The sequence below is a fragment of the Balaenoptera physalus genome (genome assembly GCF_965194825.1).
Source record: "Balaenoptera physalus genome assembly, chromosome: 14".
Lineage (NCBI taxonomy): Eukaryota > Metazoa > Chordata > Mammalia > Artiodactyla > Balaenopteridae > Balaenoptera > Balaenoptera physalus.
Genome location: NC_138893.1, coordinates 31,696,466 through 31,717,292, shown reverse-complemented (window position 1 = coordinate 31,717,292; position 20,827 = coordinate 31,696,466). Strand labels below are relative to the sequence as shown.

Genomic DNA, 20,827 nt, shown 5'->3' with positions numbered 1-20,827 from the left:
CATGTCTCTCCATCTGTTGGTATCATCTTTAATTTCTTTCATCAGTGTCTTATAGTTTTCTGCATACAGGTCTTTTGTCTCCCTAGGTAGGTTTATTCCTAGGTATTTTATTCTTTTTGTTGCAATGGTAAATGGGAGTGTTTCCATAATTTCTCTTTCAGATTTTTCATCATTAGTGTATAGGAATGCCAGAGATTTCTGTGCATTAATTTTGTATCCTGCAACTTTACCATATTCATTAATTAGCTCTAGCAGTTTTCTGGTGGCAGTTTTAGGATTCTCTATGTATAGTATCATGTCATCTGCAAACAGTGACAGTTTTACTTCTTCTTTTCCAATTTGTATTCCTTTTATTTCTTTTTCTTCTCTGATTGCCATGGCTAGGACTTCCGGAACTATGTTGAGTAATAGTGGTGAGAGTGGACATCCTTGTCTCATTCCTGATCTTAGAGGAAATGCTTTCAGTTTTTCACCATTGAGAATGATGCTTGCAGTGGGTTTGTCATATATGGCCTTTATTATGTTGAGGTAGGTTCCCTCTATGCCCACTTTCTGGAGAGTTTTTATCATGAATGGGTGTTGAATTTTGTCAAAAGCTTTTTCTGCATCTATTGAGAAGATCATATGGTTTTTATTCTTCAGTTTGTTAATATGGTGTATCACATTGATTGATTTGCGTATATTGAAGAATCCTTGCAGCCCTGGGATAAATCCCACGTGATCGTGGTGTATGATCTTTTTAATGTGTTGTTGGATTCTGTTTGCTAGTATTTTGTTGAGGATTTTTACATCTATATTCATCAGTGATATTGGTCTGTAATTTTCTTTTTTTGTGGTGTCTTTGTCTGGTTTTGGTATCAGGGTGATGGTGGCCTCATAGAATGAGAATGAGTCCTCTCACCTGCTCAGCGTCGTTCCCCTTTGCCCGTGTCGTGCCCCTTCTGTGCAACGTGTCTGATCTGCCTTCTCTCTCTCCCAGGTGACAGGCCCCAGTCCACGCTCCTGCCAGGTGAGTCCTGCTGCCTCTTGACTCCGGGGTGTCCCCTCCCTCCCCACTCACCTCCACAGACTCCAGCCAGGAGCCCCAGGTGGGGCGAGGGGACGTTTTCCACCTCTCAGCACCTGCCCTGGTCACTCTAGAGCGAGCAGACGCTTCCAGAGGAGCCATGGCACAAGGATCCTCGGGTCTGGCTCAGCGATTTCAGGACATTGTGGCTACACAGTGTCTCCCCAGAGCTTTGGGTGACAAGGAGGCCTGTCCTGGGGTCATTTCTGCTCGAAAGCATTGTCTAGACCGAGAGTTACGTGTGCGGGGAGAACAGGGCTGTTTCAGGTCCCCCACCCCCCGCGGAATCCAAAAGGGATACTTTCCCCAGAGAGCACTCAGTCAGGAGAGCGAGCTAATTGCTCTTGTGGAGTGTGGCGCCTCATCGCCATGCCGTGGACATTTGAGGGCATGCTCTGGCTCACGGCAAGCCTTCAGCAAAGGCCTCTTCCTCCCCCAGGCAGTGGAGATTCTCAGACCCTCCTTTCCCCGATGTGAGTGACAGGGCACTAGACCGACCTTGACTCTAGACACCGTCTTTCTAATCCTGCTGTGTCTCCCCTTCAGGTTGGTGGACTTCCGCAACTCCTGCCTATGGTAAGCATCACTTGGATCCTGCCGTAACGCGCCAGTCATCAGGCCTGGGTGCAGTTCCTGACTCTTGGTTGGAGCCTCTGAGCTCACCACCTCATCTAATGTGGAGGGTTCCTTTCGCGTGCCGGAGTTACGGAGAACCTTCACCTCCCAGTTGTGGCATACATGACTCAGAATGCTTTTCTTGCCAACTGATAGGATCCCAACTCACATTCTCTTGAGTTGGGGGTGGGAGAGGGGGCCGCAGTGACTTCCATAACTAAGAGGTGGTCGGTCTTCAGGTAGGGCTGGATCCAGAAGTTCCAGTAGAGCTTTTCCCCTGCACTTTTCTTGCCTCTATTGTCTTATGTTTATGGACTTCACTGTCAGCTTTCTTCCTGCCAAGGGGCAGTTGTCAGCCACAGGTCTACAGCCCAGGAGGGGAGAGAGTCTGGTTTTTTTGTAGCTCTTCAGCGGACAAGCCCTGGAAGGACTCTGAACAGCCTGCTACCAACAGATGCCTTCTCCCTAATCATGTCCATGTGCTCTGATGATTTTCAGCGGGTGCATGGCTTGTTCAAGAGTCAGCTTAAGTTTGGGGTTTGAAAATGCCATGAGTGAGTGCTCAGTGAAAAGTAGTCTTCAGAATACACTTGGGCCTGATGGAGTGGGTTCCCATGTGGGAGCGAACATCTGAAGGTGGCTGCTTGGCAGGGTCTGGGAAGCTGCAAGGGCTCAAGTTCATCCCAGTGGTCCCTGGGGACTCAGGCTGCAGGCTTCCCCTCTTCCCACCTCCATCCCAAGGCTGGAATCAGCCACTGAATGCTGGGCCTTCAGGGGAACCCATCAGAGAACATGCGTCGCTCAGTCCACAGCCAAGGGTTCTATCAAACAGCCCCGTGAGGATAAACGATGATGGCCAGGCTCAGTCAGGTCCTCTGGAAGGAAAACATTAGCTTGATCTCACAAGTCTTTCCCTGGAAGGATTCTGAATCTCGTTGAGTCCTCCGGACCTCTTCCTTTGGAAGACACAAGAGAGTGCATTTTCCCGTCTCCTTCCAGGAACTGAATCAGGTTTGGCCCTGAGGCTGGTGAATGGAGGTGACAGGTGTCAGGGCCGGGTGGAGGTCCTGTACCGAGGCTCCTGGGGCACCGTGTGTGACGACAGCTGGGACACCAACGACGCCAACGTGGTCTGCAGGCAGCTGGGCTGTGGCTGGGCCACGTCGGCCCCAGGAAATGCCCGGTACGGTCAGGGCTCAGGGCCCATCGTCCTGGACGACGTGGGTTGCTCAGGGCACGAGAACTACCTGTGGAGCTGCCCTCACAACCCCTGGAACACACACAACTGTGGACACAGCGAGGACGCCAGTGTCGTCTGCTCAGGTTGGTCTCAAACAAGCTGGGTGTCCCTCTCTGGGGGTGTCGTTTCCTTCTGACATTCTGAATCTCTTTTAAAGCATGTTTACATTTCTCGCTTCCTTAAATCACTTTGTCTCTCTGCTAAGAATTAGTGTGAGCTTTCTGACAAGCTGCCAGGCATGTAGCTGGTGAATTAGAACAAAGAACCAAACTGAAAGTGACTTGAAGCCATTTTCTCCATGCCACAGTGCAAGCCAGAGGCAAAAGAGGCTAGTTCTGTCAGGAGGTCTGTGAATGGAGGTCATGGCCTAGGACTGCAGGTGGCCCAGCGTTTGGTTCCTGAGCCCTGGACGGTAGCCCCTCCAGGGAACCGGGATGCACTGTCTGGGCACCGGGTCTGCCGTGTGCAGGGCAGTGGCCCCTGTGTGGCCTTCCGGGCAAAGCCTTGTGATCACCGACGGTCGGGCCTGACAGATCACACATGGGATTTGAACTTCGAACTGGACCCCTCAGTCTTGCTGCCTCAGTGGGCCCATAAAAGCTGTGAGGCTGATGACTGGTTTGGGTCCACTCGGTCATGTAGACACAGAGCTAATCACCTTGACATTGGAAATAAGGGATGCTGGGCTGCCTGGACCTGTCAAGAGGAGCATTTTTGGGGGGTGAGGATGGCAGAGGTCCCACCCTGCGTGGCAGGGCACAGGCGTGGACCGAGCGTCTCACCTGCTCAGCGTCGACCCCCTTTGCCCGTGTCGTGCCCCTTCTGTGCAAGATGTCTGATCTGCCTTCTCTCTCTCCCAGATGCCAGGCCCCAGTCCACGCTCCTGCCAGGTGAGTCCTGTTGCCTCTTGACTCCGGGGTGTCCCCTCCCTCCCCACTCACCTCCACAGACTCCAGCCAGGAGCCCCAGGTGGGGCGAGTGGACGTTTTCCACCTCTCAGCACCTGCCCTGGTCATAATAGAGCGAGCAGACGCTTCCAGAGGAGCCATAGCACAAGGATCCTCGGGTCTGGCTCAGCGATTTCAGGACATGGTGGCTACACAGTGTCTCCCCAGAGCTTTGGGTGACAGGGAGGCCTGTCCTGGGGTCATTTCTGCTCGAAAGCATTGTCTAGACCGAGAGTTACGTGTGCGGGGAGAACAGGGCTGTTTCAGGTCCCCCACCCCCCGCGGAATCCAAAAGGGATACTTTCCCCAGAGCGCACTCAGTCAGGAGAGCGAGCTAATTGCTCTTGTGGAGTGTGGCGCCTCATCGCCATGCCGTGGACATTTGAGGGCATGCTCTGGCTCACGGCAAGCCTTCAGCAAAGGCCTCTTCCTCCCCCAGGCAGTGGAGATTCTCAGACCCTCCTTTCCCTGATGTGAGTGACAGGGCACTAGACCGACCTTGACTCTAGACACCTTCTTTCTAATCCTGCTGTGTCTCCCCTTCAGGTTTGTGGACTTCCGCAACTCCTGCCTATGGTAAGCATCACTTGGATCCTGCCATAACGCTGCAGTCATCAGGCCTGGGTGCAGTTCCTGACTCTTGGTTGGAGCCTCTGAGCTCACCACCTCATCTAATGTGGAGGGTTCCTTTCGCGTGCCGGAGTTATGGAGAACCTTCACCTCCCAGTTGTGGCATACATGACTGAGAATGCTTTTGTTGCCAAGTGATAGGATCCCAACTCACACTCTCTTGAGTTGGGGGTGGGAGAGGGGGCCGAAATGACTTCCATAGCTAAGAGGTGGTCCGTCTTCAGGTAGGGCTGGATCCAGAAGTTCCAGTAGAGCTTTTCCCCTGCACTTTTCTTACCTCTGTTGTCTTATGTTCATGGACTTCGCTGTCAGCTTTCTTCCTGCCAAGGGGCAGTTGTCAGCCTGAGGTCTGTATCCCAGTAGGGGAGAGATTCTGTTTTCTTTCTAGCTCTTCTGCTGACAAGCCCTGGAAGGACTCTGAACAGCCTGCTACCAATAGATGCCTTCTCCCTAATCATGTCCATGTGCTCTGATGATTTTCAGCGGGTGCATGGCTTGTTCAAGAGTCAACTTAAGTTTGGGGTTTGAAAATGACATGAGTGAGTGCTCAGCGAAAAGTAGTCTTCAGAATACACTTGGGCCTGATGGAGTGGGTTCCCATGTGGGAGTGAACATCTGAAGGTGGCTGCTTGGCAGGGTCTGGGAAGCTGCAAGGGCTCAAGTTCATCCCAGTGGTCCCTGGGGACTCAGGCTGCGGGCTTCCCCTCTTCCCACCTCCATCCCAAGGCTGGGATCAGCCACTGAATTGCTGGGCCTTGTGGGGAACCCATCAGAGAACATGCGTCGCTCAGTCCACAGCCAAGGGTTCTATCAAACAGCCCCGTGAGGATAAACGATGATGGCCAGGCTCAGTCAGGTCCTCCGGAAGGAAAACATTAGCTTGAGCTCAGAAGTCTTTCCCTGGAAGGATTCTGAATCTCGTTGAGTCCTCCGGACCTCTTCCTCCGGAAGACACAGGAGAGTGCATTTTCCCGTCTCCTTCCAGGAACTGAATCAGGTTTGGCCCTGAGGCTGGTGAATGGAGGTGACAGGTGTCAGGGCCGGGTGGAGGTCCTGTACCGAGGCTCCTGGGGCACCGTGTGTGACGACAGCTGGGACACCAACGACGCCACCGTGGTCTGCAGGCAGCTGGGCTGTGGCTGGGCCACGTCAGCCCCAGGAAATGCCCGGTACGGTCAGGGCTCAGGGCCGATCGTCCTGGACGACGTGGGCTGCTCGGGGCACGAGAGCTACCTGTGGAGCTGCCCTCACCGTGGCTGGAACACACACAACTGTGCACACAGCGAGGACGCCAGTGTCGTCTGCTCAGGTTGGTCTCAAATAAGCTGGGTGTCCCTCTCTGGGGGTGTGGTTCCCTTCTAACACTCTGATCCCCTCTCAAAGCATTTTCTACATTTCTCGCTTCCTTAAATCACCCTGTCTCTCTGCTAAGAATTAGTATGAGCTTTCTGACAAGCTGCCAGGCATGTAGCTGGTGAATTAGAACAAAGAACCAAACTGAAAGTGACTTGAAGCCATTTTCTCCATGCCACAGTGCAAGCCAGAGGCAAAAGAGGCTAGTTCTGTCAGGAGGTCTGTGAATGGAGGTCATGGCCTAGGACTGCAGGTGGCCCAGGGTTTGGTTGCTGAGCCCTGGACGGTAGCCCCTCCAGGGAAGTGGGATGCACTGTCTGGGCACCGGGTCTGCCGTGTGCAGGGCAGTGGCCCCTGTGTGGCCTGCCGGGCACAGCCTTGTCATCACCTATGGTCTGGCTGACAGATCTCACACGGTATTTGGACTTCGAACTGGACCCCTCAGTCTTGCTGCCTCAGTGGGCCCATAAAAGCTGTGAGGCTGATGACTGGTTTGGGTCCACTCGGTCATGTAGACACAGAGATAATCACCTTGACGTTGGAAATAAGCGATGTAGGGCTGCCTGGACCCCTCGGTCTGGCTGCCTGTAGAGCAGTTCCCACAGCTGTTGGAACTCCCACAACTGTGGGCACCACGAGGCCGCCAGTGTCATCTGCTCAGCTTGGCTTCCAAGTCATTGAGCTTCTATTTTAGTGTGGTCTTCTCCAGAAAAGGGGTCTTCGTGCTGAGCTCCTCTCACACTGAACTTCCCTGAAAGATGGGCAGTTTCCCTGAAGGCATCACCCATGTACCTTGGTCCCTGAATTTCTTGGGTCTGGTGTAGCACCTTCCTTAGTGGACCACCAGGGCAGAGAAAGGTGAATACAAGTTGTAACAACAAATTCCGCAAAAACCTTTTTTATTGCGGAGACTGATTGATAGATGAGTTTGAGGTTTGCTACTCAGCTCTCCTGGACATCTCCCAGGCCGCCCTTCTCACGCCCTGGAGGGTAGGGGCCAGGCACTCAGCATCTCTCTCTCAGGAACCTGATGGGTTTGTTGCAGCACATACTGGGTGCTGAGGCTGATCGTGTTTCCTCTTTCTTGCAGCTGCACAGATCAGTTCTACTACCCCAGGTGAGTCCCTGCAGCCCACCCCAAGACTCCTCTCTGGAATCCTACCCTCTCGGGTGTCCAGAAATAGAAGGAGGAGAGCATACCCCTCCTAGGGACTGATTTCCCTCTGAGGACTCTGGAATCCGTTTCAGTGACCAGCTGAATCGCCAAGACCATGGCTGTCACTCATCTTGGGCTGGAGGGCCCCTCTGGTCTCCTGTCACCTCCTGCTGCCCGTGTTCATTCAGAGAGACTGTGGAAGAAAAAGATTGTTTCCTCTGGTCATTTTGGATGAAAATAGCTGTCCCAGTCATCCCATGGACAACTGTGACCGTGTTAGAAGCATGGCCGAGTAGCAGTCTTACAAACGTGTGTCCGTTAAAGAATCCTTCATGTTGAGAGCAATCCCCCAAATGATCTTCTTGCTGATCTCACAGAGGCAGCAGTGAGTGGTGGCATGAAGCGAGATCTTGATTCCCTGCCCAGGAATTGAACCTGGGTAGCCTGGATGAAAACCAGGAATCCTAGCCACCACACCCCCTGGCTCTTGCCCCCAGTGAAAACGCATTTCTCACGGAGGCAAAGACTGTAAAAACAGGCACAAAGTTTATTATTAGAGACATAGCAGAACAACAAGTGGGAGAGCACACAGAGAAACTGTTTGTTAAGACAGAAGCAGGGCAGAGAAAGGGTGTGGGCGTCCCGCCTAATGAGGAGGAGCGCAGTGAAGAGGCGGTGAAGTCACTTACATAGGGCAGCTCTTCCGGGTCTTTGTTTACCTTTGGCCAATTATCTGGCTTCTTTTTCCACACCTGCCCTGCCCTAGGACCCTCCCCACATGCTTGCGCAACTTTTTTCCAAGATGCATTCCAGCCCAGAGGCCTATGGGACGGCCTTAGCATCACATATTGTGGGGTGGCGCCCCCTCCTTTTTGACCCCCAAAGAGCCTTTCTGTGCATGTGCAATGTTTCCCTTGCCCCAAGGATGGGAAATGTATGACCTCTTGATCTTTTAACAGGGTTTAGCCCCCTCTCTGTCCCTGCCATAAAAGTGACCAGTGTTCGGTTATCTACCCCATTCCTGTTGTTGTTTCTTATATTGAAGTGCAGATCTCGAAATATAGATAGGAGTCTGGTCATAAATATGTAGTCCAGAGCCCGTTTGTCTCTTGCCTCAGGAAATGTAAACAGGGGGTTGGTAATGAATGTCTGGCCTGGAGTCCATCTTCTTCTCACCCCAGGAAGTGTGAACAGGAGGCCAGTTGTAAATTTCTAGCCTGGAGCCCATCTTTCTCCTGCCTCATTGCCATAGTGATAATATCTGGTGCCAAAGAAGGTGGGAAGTGCTGTGTACTCCAGCCCATTTGGCCAGTCTCAATGCAGGTGGGATGGTCAAGGCTCTGAGAAGTCCTGCAGCAAGGAAAACGATTGACTTTCTCAATCAAACTGACAACATGGAATTAAAAAATTATTCAGCAATATCCTAAAATCACTTCATTTTCTTTCTAGATTGGTGGCGTCCATCAACTCCAGCCACGGAAAGTAAGTGTCACGTTTTTCCACCTGACCCACAGGGCATGGGTTTCCTGTCCCCAGGTGTGGCTGTCTATGCAGCTAATGCCGACACATGCATAGCCCACCTCAACCTGCACACACAGCCCACCCAGGCTGCCCCACCACGTCCTGCCCCTGCCCTCACCCGCAGCCAGCATGGACCTTGCACACTCTCAGCCTCATTCTCCCCTGCTCGGTAGATGACTTTTGTTTTAACTAAGGAGATCGCCTTCCCCTTCCTTTTTGTGAATGAGATAAGTGATTCTCAAAAAAATAGACCTCATGGCTTTTATTTCTTGGAGTATCTCCAAAGCTTTGGGAGAAAGAAGGGGGATAAAGAATAAATGGATAATTTCCCAAATAAGCATGCTTTTACAAGTATTTTTTACCTCATGATATGGATATAGTTCAGTAGGTTTCCATTGTTCTTAAGAAATGATATGGCTACTTTTCCTTGTCATTGTCTTCTCTTCCCATCGTTTTAAATAAATGCCCCTGCGATGAAGAATATTTTTGTTTGTTTGTTTGTTTGTTTGTTTTATACTGCATGTTCTTATTAGGCATCAATTTTATACACATCAGTGTATACATGTCAATCCCAATCGCCCAATTCAGCACACCACCATCCCCAGTTCACCGCAGTTTTCCCCCCTTGGTGTCCATATGTCCGTTCTCTACATCTGTGTCTCAACTTCTGCCCTGCAAACCGGCTCATCTGTACCATTTTTCTAGGTTCCACATACATGCGTTAATATACGATATTTGTTTTTCTCTTTCTGACTTACTTCACTCTGTATGACAGTCTCTAGATCCATCCACGTCTCAACAAATGACTCAGTTTCGTTCCTTTTTATGGCTGAGTAATATTCCATTGTATACATGTACCACCACTTCTTTATCCATTCGTCTGTTGATGGGCATTTAGGTTGCTTCCATGACCTGGCTATTGTAAATAGTGCTGCAATGAACATTCGGGTGAATGTGTCTTTTTGAATTATTGTTTTCTCTGGGTAAATGCCCAGTAGTGGGATTGCTGGGTCATATGGTAATTCTATTTTTAGTTTTTTAAGGAACCTCCATATTGTTCTCCATAGTGGCTGTATCAATTTACATTCCCACCAACAGTGCAAGAGGGTTCCCTTTTCTCCTCACCCTCTCCAGCATTTGTTGTTTGTAGATTTTCTGATGATGCCCATTCTAACTGGTGTGAGGTGATACCTCATTGTAGTTTTGATTTGCATTTCTCTAATAATTAGTGATGTTGAGCATCTTTTCATGTGCTTCGTGGCCGTCTGTATGTCTTCTTTGGAGAAATGTCTATTTAGGTCTTCTGCCCCTTTTTGGATTGGGGTGTTTGTTTCTTTAATATTGAGCTGCATGAGCTGTTTATATATTTTGGAGATTAATCCTTTGTCCGTTGATTCGTTTGCAAATATTTTCTCCCATTCTGAGGGTTGTCTTTTCGTCTTGTTTATGGTTTCCTTTGCTGTGCAAAAGCTTTGAAGTTTCATTAGGTCCCATTTGTTTATTTTTGTTTTTATTTCCATTACTCTAGGAGGTGGATCAAAAAAGATCTCGCTGTGATTTATGTCAAAGAGTGTTCTTCCTATGTTTTGCTCTAAGAGTTTTATAGTGTCCAGTCTTACATTTAGGTCTCTAATCCATTTTGAGTTTATTTTTGTGTACGGTGTTAGGGAGTATTCTAATTTCATTCTTTTCCATGTAGCTGTCCAGTTTTCCCAGCACCACTTATTGAAGAGACTTTCTTTTCTCCATTGTATATCTTTGCCTCCTTTGTCATAGATTAGTTGACCATAGGTGCGTGGGTTTATCTCTGGGCTTTCTATCTTGTTCCATTGACCTATGTTTCTGTTTTTGTGCCAGTACCATATTGTCTTGATTACTGTAGCTTTGTAGTATGGTCTGAAGTCAGGGAGTCTGATTCCTCCAGCTCCGTTTTTTTCCCTCAAGACTGCTTTGGCTATTCGGGGTCTTTTGTGTCTCCATACAAATTTTAAGATGATTTGTTCTAGCTCCATAAAAAATGCCATTGGTAATTTGATAGGGATTGCATTGAATCTGTAGGTCGCTTTGGGTAGTATAGTCATTTTCACAATGTTGATTCTTCCAATCCAAGAACATGGCATGTCTCTCCATCTGTTGGTATCATCTTTAATTTCTTTCATCAGTGTCTTATAGTTTTCTGCATACAGGTCTTTTGTCTCCCTAGGTAGGTTTATTCCTAGGTATTTTATTCTTTTTGTTGCAATGGTAAATGGGAGTGTTTCCATAATTTCTCTTTCAGATTTTTCATCATTAGTGTATAGGAATGCCAGAGATTTCTGTGCATTAATTTTGTATCCTGCAACTTTACCATATTCATTAATTAGCTCTAGCAGTTTTCTGGTGGCAGTTTTAGGATTCTCTATGTATAGTATCATGTCATCTGCAAACAGTGACAGTTTTACTTCTTCTTTTCCAATTTGTATTCCTTTTATTTCTTTTTCTTCTCTGATTGCCATGGCTAGGACTTCCAGAACTATGTTGAGTAATAGTGGTGAGAGTGGACATCCTTGTCTCATTCCTGATCGTAGAGGAAATGCTTTCAGTTTTTCACCGTTGAGAATGATGTTTGCAGTGGGTTTGTCATATATGGCCTTTATTATGTTGAGGTAGGTTCCCTCTATGCCCACTTTCTGGAGAGTTTTTATCATAAATGGGTGTTGAATTTTGTCAAAAGCTTTTTCTGCATCTATTGAGAAGATCATATGGTTTTTATTCTTCAGTTTGTTAATATGGTGTATCACATTGATTGATTTGCATATATTGAAGAATCCTTGCAGCCCTGGGATAAATCCCACTTGATCGTGGTGTATGATCTTTTTAATGTGTTGTTGGATTCTGTTTGCTAGTATTTTGTTGAGGATTTTTGCATCTATATTCATCAGTGATATTGGTCTGTAATTTTCTTTTTTTGTGGTGTCTTTGTCTGGTTTTGGTATCAGGGTGATGGTGGCCTCATAGAATGAGAATGAGTCCTCTCACCTGCTCAGCGTCGTTCCCCTTTGCCCGTGTCGTGCCCCTTCTGTGCAACGTGTCTGATCTGCCTTCTCTGTCTCCCAGGTGCCAGGCCCCAGTCCACGCTCCTGCCAGGTGAGTCCTGCTGCCTCTTGACTCCGGGGTGTCCCCTCCCTCCCCACTCACCTCCACCGACTCCAGCCAGGAGCCCCAGGTGGGGCGAGGGGACGTTTTCCACCTCTCAGCACCTGCCCTGGTCACTCTAGAGCGAGCAGACGCTTCCAGAGGAACCATGGCACAAGGATCCTCGGGTCTGGCTCAGCGATTTCAGGACATTGTGGCTACACAGTGTCTCCCCAGAGATTTGGGTGACAGGGAGGCCTGTCCTGGGGTCATTTCTGCTCGAAAGCATTGTCTAGACCGAGAGTTATGCGTGCGGGGAGAACAGGGCTGTTTCAGGTCCCCCACCCCCCGCGGAATCCAAAAGGGATACTTTCCCCCGAGAGCACTCAGTCAGGAGAGCGAGCTAATTGCTCTTGCGGAGTGTGGCGCCTCATCGCCATGCCGTGGACATTTGACGGCATGATCTGACTCACGGCAAGCCTTCAGCAAAGGCCTCTTCCTCCCCCAGGCAGTGGAGATTCTCAGACCCTCCTTTCCCCGATGTGAGTGACAGGGCACTAGACCGACCTTGACTCTAGACACCTTCTTTCTAATCCTGCTGTGTCTCCCCTTCAGGTTGGTGGACTTCCGCACCTCCTGCCAATGGTAAGCATCACTTGGATCCTGCCGTAACGCTCCAGTCATCAGGCCTGGGTGCAGTTCCTGACTCTTGGTTGGAGCCTCTGAGCTCACCACCTCATCTAATGTGGAGGGTTCCTTTCGCGTGCCGGAGTTATGGAGAACCTTCACCTCCCAGTTGTGGCATACATGACTCAGAATGCTTTTCTTGCCAAGTGATAGGATCCCAACTCACACTCTCTTGAGTTGGGGGTGGGAGAGGGGGCCACAGTGACTTCCATAGCTAAGAGGTGGTCCGTCTTCAGGTAGGGCTGGATCCAGAAGTTCCAGTACAGCTTTTCCCCTGCACTTTTCTTACCTCTGTTGTCTTATGTTTATGGACTTCGCTGTCAGCTTGCTTCCTGCCAAGGGGCAGTTGTCAGCCACAGGTCTACATCCCAGTAGGGGAGAGAGTCTGGTTTTTTTGTAGCTCTTCTTCTGACAAGCCCTGGAAGGACTCTGAACAGCCTGCTACCAATACATGCCTTCTCCCTAATCATGTCCATGTGCTCTGATGATTTTCAGCGGGTGCATGGCTTGTTCAAGAGTCAGCTTAAGTTTGGGGTTTGAAAATGCCATGAGTGAGTGCTCAGTGAAAAGTAGTCTTCAGAATACACTTGGGCCTGATGGAGTGGGTTCCCATGTGGGAGTGAACATCTGTAGGTGGCTGCTTGGCGGGGTCTGGGAAGCTGTCTCTGGTGGTCTCCTGCTGCAGGGGCTCAAGTTCATCCCAGTGGTCCCTGGGGATTCAGGCTGCGGGCTTCCCCTCTTCCCACCTGCATCCCAAGGCTGGGATCAGCCACTGAATTGCTGGGCCTTGTGGGGAACCCATCAGAGAACATGCGTCGCTCAGTCCACAGCCAAGGGTTCTATCAAACAGCCCCGTGAGGATAAATGATGATGGCCAGCCTCAGTCAGGTCCTCCGGAAGAAAAACATTATCTTGATCTCAGAAGTCTTTCCCTGGAAGGATTCTGGATCTCGTTCGGTCCTCAGGATCTTTTCCTTTGTAAGACACAGGAGAGTGCATTTTCCCATCTCCTTTCAGGAACTGAATCAGGTTTGGCCCTGAGGCTGGTGAATGGAGGTGACAGGTGTCAGGGCCGGGTGGAGGTCCTGTACCGAGGCTCCTGGGGAACCGTGTGTGATGACAGCTGGGACACCAACGACGCCAACGTGGTCTGCAGGCAGCTGGGCTGTGGCTGGGCCACGTCGGCCCCAGGAAATGCCCGGTACGGTCAGGGCTCAGGGCCGATCGTCCTGGACGACGTGGGCTGCTCGGGGCACGAGAGCTACCTGTGGAGCTGCCCTCACCGTGGCTGGAACACACACAACTGTGCACACAGCGAGGACGCCAGTGTCGTCTGCTCAGGTTGGTCTCAAATAAGCTGGGTGTCCCTCTCTGGGGGTGTCGTTTCCTTCTGACATTCTGAATCTCTTTTAAAGCATGTTTACATTTCTCGCTTCCTTAAATCACTTTGTCTCTCTGCTAAGAATTAGTATGAGCTTTCTGACAAGCTGCCAGGCATGTAGCTGGTGAATTAGAAGAAAGAACCAAACTGAAAGTGACTTGAAGCCATTTTCTCCATGCCACAGTGCAAGCCAGAGGCAAAAGAGGCTAGTTCTGTCAGGAGGTCTGTGAATGGAGGTCAGGGCCTAGGACTGCAGGTGGCCCAGGGTTTGGTTCCTGAGCCCTGGACGGTAGCCCCTCCAGGGAAGTGGGATGCACTGTCTGGGCACCGGGTCTGCCGTGTGCAGGGCAGTGGCCCCTGTGTGGCCTGCCGGGCACAGCCTTGTCATCACCTATGGTCTGGCCTGGCAGATCTCACACGGGATTTGAACTTCAAACTGGACCCCTCAGTCTTGCTGCCTCAGTGGCCCCATAAAAGCTGTGAGGCTGATGACTGGTTTGGGTCCACTCGCTTACCTAGACCCAGATTTAATCACCTTGACATTGGAAATAAGGGATGCTGGGCTGCCTGGACCTGTCAGGAGGAGCATCTTTGGGGGGTGAGGATGGCAGAGGTCCCACCCTGTGTGGCAGGGCACAGGCATGGACCGAGCGTCTCACCTGCTCAGCGTCGACCCCCTTTGCCCGTGTCGTGCCCCTTCTGTGCAAGGGGTCTGATCTGCCTTCTCTCTCTCCCAGATGCCAGGCCCCAGTCCACGCTCCTGCCAGGTGAGTCCTGCTGCCTCTTGACTCCGGGGTGTCCCCTCCCTCCCCACTCACCTCCACAGACTCCATCCAGGAGCCCCAGGTGGGGCGAGTGGACGTTTTCCACCTCTCAGCACCTGCCCTGGTCACTCTAGAGCGAGCAGACGCTTCCAGAGGGACCATAGCACAAGGATCCTCGGGTCTGGCTCAGCGATTTCAGGACATGGTGGCTACACAGTGTCTCCCCAGAGCTTTGGGTGACAGGGAGGCCTGTCCTGGGGTCATTTCTGCTCGAAAGCATTGTCTAGACCGAGAGTTACGTGTGCGGGGAGAACAGGGCTGTTTCAGGTCCCCCACCCCCCGCGGAATCCAAAAGGGATACTTTCCCCAGAGCGCACTCAGTCAGGAGAGCGAGCTAATTGCTCTTGTGGAGTGTGGCGCCTCATCGCCATGCCGAGGACATTTGAGGGCATGCTCTGGCTCACGGCAAGCCTTCAGCAAAGGCCTCTTCCTCCCCCAGGCAGTGGAGATTCTCAGACCCTCCTTTCCCCGATGTGAGTGACAGGGCACTAGACCGACCTTGACCCTAGACACCTTCTTTCTAATCCTGCTGTGTCTCCCCTTCAGGTTGGTGGACTTCCGCAACTCCTGCCTATGGTAAGCATCACTTGGATCCTGCCGTAACGCGCCAGTCATCAGGCCTGGGTGCAGTTCCTGACTCTTGGTTGGAGCCTCTGAGCTCACCACCTCATCTAATGGGGAGGGTTCCTTTCGCGTGCCGGAGTTACGGAGAACCTTCACCTCCCAGTTGTGGCATACATGACTCAGAATGCTTTTGTTGCCAAGTGATAGGATCCCAACTCACACTCTCTTGAGTTGGGGGTGGGAGAGGGGGCCGCAATGACTTCCATAGCTAAGAGGTGGTCCGTCTTCAGGTAGAGCTGGATCCAGAAGTTCCAGTAGAGCTTTTCCCCTGCACTTTTCTTGCCTCTATTGTCTTATGTTTATGGACTTCGCTGTCAGCTTGCTTCCTGCCAAGGGGCAGTTGTCAGCCTGAGGTCTGTATCCCAGTAGGGGAGAGATTCTGTTTTCTTTCTAGCTCTTCAGCGGATAAGCCCTGGAAGGACTCTGAACAGCCTGCTACCAATAGATGCCTTCTCCCTAATCATGTCCATGTGCTCTGATGATTTTCAGCGGGTGCATGGCTTGTTCAAGAGTCAGCTTAAGTTTGGGGTTTGAAAAGGACATGAGTGAGTGCTCAGTGAAAAGTAGTCTTCAGAATACACGTGGGCCTGATGGAGTGGGTTCCCATGTGGGAGCGAACATCTGAAGGTGGCTGCCTGGCGGGGTCTGGGAAGCTGTCTCTGGTGGTCTCCTGCTGCAGGGGCTCAAGTTCATCCCAGTGGTCCCTGGGGATTCAGGCTGTGGGCTTCCCCTCTTCCCACCTCCATCCCAAGGCTGGGATCAGCCACTGAATTGCTGGGCCTTGTGGGGAACCATTCAGAGAACATGCGTCGCTCAGTCCACAGCCAAGGGTTCTATCAAACAGCCCCGTGAGGATAAACGATGATGGCCAGGCTCAGTCAGGTCCTCCGGAAGGAAAACATTAGCTTGATCTCACAAGTCTTTCCCTGGAAGGATTCTGAATCTCGTTGAGTCCTCAGGACCTCTTCCTCCGGAAGACACAGGAGAGTGCATTTTCCCGTCTCCTTCCAGGAACTGAATCAGGTTTGGCCCTGAGGCTGGTGAATGGAGGTGACAGGTGTCAGGGCCGGGTGGAGGTCCTGTACCAAGGCTCCTGGGGCACCGTGTGTGACGACAGCTGGGACACCAATGACGCCAACGTGGTCTGCAGGCAGCTGGGCTGTGGCTGGGCCACGTCGGCCCCAGGAAATGCCCGGTACGGTCAGGGCTCAGGGCCGATCGTCCTGGACGACGTGGGCTGCTCGGGGCACGAGAGCTACCTGTGGAGCTGCCCTCACCGTGGCTGGAACACACACAACTGTGCACACAGCGAGGACGCCAGTGTCGTCTGCTCAGGTTGGTCTCATATAAGCTGGGTGTCCCTCTCTGGGGGTGTCGTTTCCTTCTGACATTCTGAATCTCTTTTAAAGCATGTTTACATTTCTCGCTTCCTTAAATCACTTTGTCTCTCTGCTAAGAATTAGTGTGAACTTTCTGACAAGCTGCCAGGCATGTAACTGGTGAATTAGAACAAAGAAGCAAACTGAAAGTGACTTGAAGCCATTTTCTCCATGCCACAGTGCAAGCCAGAGGCAAAAGAGGCTAGTTCTGTCAGGAGGTCTGTGAATGGAGGTCATGGCCTAGGACTGCAGGTGGCCCAGGGTTTGGTTGCTGAGCCCTGGACGGTAGCCCCTCCAGGGAAGTGGGATGCACTGTCTGGGCACCAGGTCTACCGTGTGCAGGGCAGTGGCCCCTGTGTGGCCTGCCGGGCACAGCCTTGTCATCACCTATGGTCTGGCTGACAGATCTCACACGGGATTTGGACTTCGAACTGGACCCCTCAGTCTTGCTGCCTCAGTGGGCCCATAAAAGCTGTGAGGCTGATGACTGGTTTGGGTCCACTCGGTCATCTAGACACAGAGATAATCACCTTGACGTTGGAAATAAGCGATGTAGGGCTGCCTGGACCCCTCCGTCTGGCTGCCTGTAGAGCAGTTCCCACAGCTGTTGGAACTCCCACAACTGTGGGCACCACGAGGCCGCCAGTGTCATCTGCTCAGCTTGGCTTCCAAGTCATTGAGCTTCTATTTTAGTGTGGTCTTCTCCAGAAAAGGGGTCTTCGTGCTGAGCTCCTCTCACACTGAACTTCCCTGAAAGATGGGCAGTTTCCCTGAAGGCATCACCCATGTACCTTGGTCCCTGAATTTCTTGGGTCTGGTGTAGCACCTTCCTTAGTGGACCACCAGGGCAGAGAAGGGTGAATACAAGTTGTAACAACAAATTCCGCAAAAACCTTTTTTATTGTGGAGACTGATTGATAGATGAGTTTGAGGTTTGCTACTCAGCTCTCCTGGACATCTCCCAGGCCGCCCTTCTCACGCCCTGGAGGGTAGGGGCCAGGCACTCAGCATCTCTCTCTCAGGAACCTGATGGGTTTGTTGCAGCACATACTGGGTGCTGAGGCTGATCATGTTTCCTCTTTCTTGCAGCTGCACAGATCAGTTCTACTACCCCAGGTGAGTCCCTGCAGCCCACCCCAAGACTCCTCTCTGGAATCCTACCCTCTCGGGTGTCCAGAAATAGAAGGAGGAGAGCATATCCCTCCTAGGGACTGATTTCCCCCTGAGGACTCTGGAATCCGTTTCAGTGACCAGCTGAATCGCCAAGACCATGGCTGTCACTCATCTTGGGCTGGAGGGCCCCTCTGGTCTCCTGTCACCTCCTGCTGCCCGTGTTCATTCAGAGAGACTGTGGAAGAAAAAGATTGTTTCCTCTGGTCATTTTGGATGAAAATAGCTGTCCCAGTCATCCCATGGACAACTGTGACCGTGTTAGAAGCATGGCCGAGTAGCAGTCTTACAAACGTGTGTCCGTTAAAGAATCCTTCATGTTGAGAGCAATCCCCCAAATGATCTTCTTGCTGATCTCACAGAGGCAGCAGTGAGTGGTGGCATGAAGCGAGATCTTGATTCCCTGCCCAGGAATTGAACCTGGGTAGCCTGGATGAAAACCAGGAATCCTAGTCACCACACCCCCTGGCTCTTGCCCCCAGTGAAAACGCATTTCTCACGGAGGCAAAGACTGTAAAAACAGGCACAAAGTTTATTATTAGAGACATAGCAGAACAACAAGTGGGAGAGCACACAGAGAAACTGTTTGTTAAGACAGAAGCAGGGCAGAGAAAGGGTGTGGGCGTCCCGCCTAATGAGGAGGAGCGCAGTGAAGAGGCGGTGAAGTCACTTACATAGGGCAGCTCTTCCGGGTCTTTGTTTACCTTTGGCCAATTATCTGGCTTCTTTTTCCACACCTGCCCTGCCCTAGGACCCTCCCCACATGCTTGCGCAACTTTTTTCCAAGATGCATTCCAGCCCAGAGGCCTATGGGACGGCCTTAGCATCACATATTGTGGGGTGGCGCCCCCTCCTTTTTGACCCCCAAAGAGCCTTTCTGTGCATGTGCAATGTTTCCCTTGCCCCAAGGATGGGAAATGTATGACCTCTTGATCTTTTAACAGGGTTTAGCCCCCTCTCTGTCCCTGCCATAAAAGTGACCAGTGTTCGGTTATCTACCCCATTCCTGTTGTTGTTTCTTATATTGAAGTGCAGATCTCGAAATATAGATAGGAGTCTGGTCATAAATATGTAGTCCAGAGCCCGTTTGTCTCTTGCCTCAGGAAATGTAAACAGGGGGTTGGTAATGAATGTCTGGCCTGGAGTCCATCTTCTTCTCACCCCAGGAAGTGTGAACAGGAGGCCAGCTGTTAATTTCTAGCCTGGAGCCCATCTTTCTCCTGCCTCATTGCCATAGTGATAATATCTGGTGCCAAAGAAGGTGGGAAGTGCTGTGTACTCCAGCCCATTTGGCCAGTCTCAGTGCAGGTGGGATGGTCAAGGCTCTGAGAAGTCCTGCAGTAAGGAAAACGATTGACTTTCTCAATCAAACTGACAACATGGAATTAAAAAATTATTCAGCAATATCCTAAAATCACTTCATTTTCTTTCTAGATTGGTGGCGTCCATCAACTCCAACCACGGAAAGTAAGTGTCACGTTTTTCCACCTGACCCACAGGGCATGGGTTTCCTGTCCCCAGGTGTGGCTGTCTATGCAGCTAATGCCGACACATGCATAGCCCACCTCAACCTGCACACACAGCCCACCCAGGCTGCCCCACCACGTCCTGCCCCTGCCCTCACCCGCAGCCAGCATGGACCTTGCACACTCTCAGCCTCATTCTCCCCTGCTCGGTAGATGACTTTTGTTTTAACTAAGGAGATCGCCTTCCCCTTCCTTTTTGTGAATGAGATAAGTGATTCTCAAAAAAATAGACCTCATGGCTTTTATTTCTTGGAGTATCTCCAAAGCTTTGGGAGAAAGAAGGGGGATAAAGAATAAATGGATAATTTCCCAAATAAGCATGCTTTTACAAGTATTTTTTACCTCATGATAGGGATATAGTTCATTAGGTTTCCATTGTTCTTTTTTTTTTATTTATTTAATTAATTTATTTATTTATTTTTGGCTGTTTTTGGGTCTTCGTTTCTGTGCGAGGGCTTTCTCCAGTTGTGGCAAGCGGGGGCCACTCTTCATCGCCATGGGTGGGTCTCTCACTGTCGCGGCCTCTCCTGTTGCGGAGCACAGGCTCCAGATGCGCAGGCTCAGTACTTGTGGCTCACGGGCTTAGTTGCTCCATGGCATGTGGGATCTTCCCAGACCAGGGCTCGAACCCGTGTTTCCTGCATTGGCAGGCAGACTCTTAACCACTGCGCCACCAGGGCAGCCCCATTGTTCTTAAGAAATGATATGGCTACTTTTCCTTGTCATTGTCTTCTCTTCCCATCGTTTTAAATAAATGCCCCTGCGATGAAGAATATTTTTATAAATAAATTTTGCATACCTCCTCAATATTTTTTTAGGACAGAAATAGATTTACTGGCTAAATTTAATATAGTGCCTTGTACATAGAATGTACTGAAGAAATACTAACTCTTATTACGTTAAATATTTTACAATCTTTGCTTTGTGTATGGTCAAATCACCATTAAGAATGGTTGTAAAATTACAGAACACTGAAAAGGATATATATTAATCTCCTCACTCAGGTATTAAATATCAAATACCGAATTAATGATATTATTACAGTGAAAGGTGCTTCACAGGGAAAGTTCAGTGTGCAAGGAGGCATATTAGCAGAGTCTTTACTTGCTCAAGGGATTAGGGAAGTTCTTTACGAAGTGACACTTTTGCTGAGGCTTACAGGAGAAGCAGGTTCATTGGTAAAATGCCTTCCAGCCAGAAAGAATGCTTTGATGGTCTGCGTGGGAAGGATCTTGGCTTTTCAAATGAGTGACAGGTGGTGACAGGAGGGATTGTGGGAGAGCTGGGTGAGGGAGGGCCAGATCCTTCAGAGCTTGTGTGCAGGTTAAAACTCTTGGCTTTATGCTAAGGGCAGTGGGAGCTGCTGAAATGTTTTAAGCTAGGGAATTCCACAATCAGAAGTGTGTTTGCAGAAGATCACACGTATCTTTTCTGCCAAACTGCACTTCCCGAGGGCAGGAATTCTGTCTACCATTTTCATTATTGCATCCTTATTATCTAGCATTGTGTCTGGCATTCCATAAGTAGAAAGAATAGTGAACACATGAATGGATGGATGAATGTATAATTACTATTGGCATTCTGATGTATAGTC

At 50.4% G+C, this 20,827-nt stretch overlaps 1 protein-coding gene across 1 annotated transcript in view; it reads left to right on the top strand.

The window, feature by feature from the left end:
- DMBT1 (deleted in malignant brain tumors 1) overlaps window positions 1–20,827 on the top strand; it is a 109,275-nt gene that overhangs the window by 71,821 nt on the left and 16,627 nt on the right. The window contains exons 32-41 of the mRNA XM_082424981.1: window positions 980–1,009; window positions 1,613–1,642; window positions 2,681–3,024; window positions 5,456–5,827; window positions 13,319–13,670; window positions 14,448–14,477; window positions 15,081–15,325; window positions 16,109–16,493; window positions 17,627–17,653; window positions 19,142–19,174. Of these exons, the coding sequence (XP_082281107.1) occupies window positions 980–1,009; window positions 1,613–1,642; window positions 2,681–3,024; window positions 5,456–5,827; window positions 13,319–13,670; window positions 14,448–14,477; window positions 15,081–15,325; window positions 16,109–16,493; window positions 17,627–17,653; window positions 19,142–19,174 (1,848 nt within the window). The remainder of the gene's footprint in view (window positions 1–979; window positions 1,010–1,612; window positions 1,643–2,680; window positions 3,025–5,455; window positions 5,828–13,318; window positions 13,671–14,447; window positions 14,478–15,080; window positions 15,326–16,108; window positions 16,494–17,626; window positions 17,654–19,141; window positions 19,175–20,827) is intronic.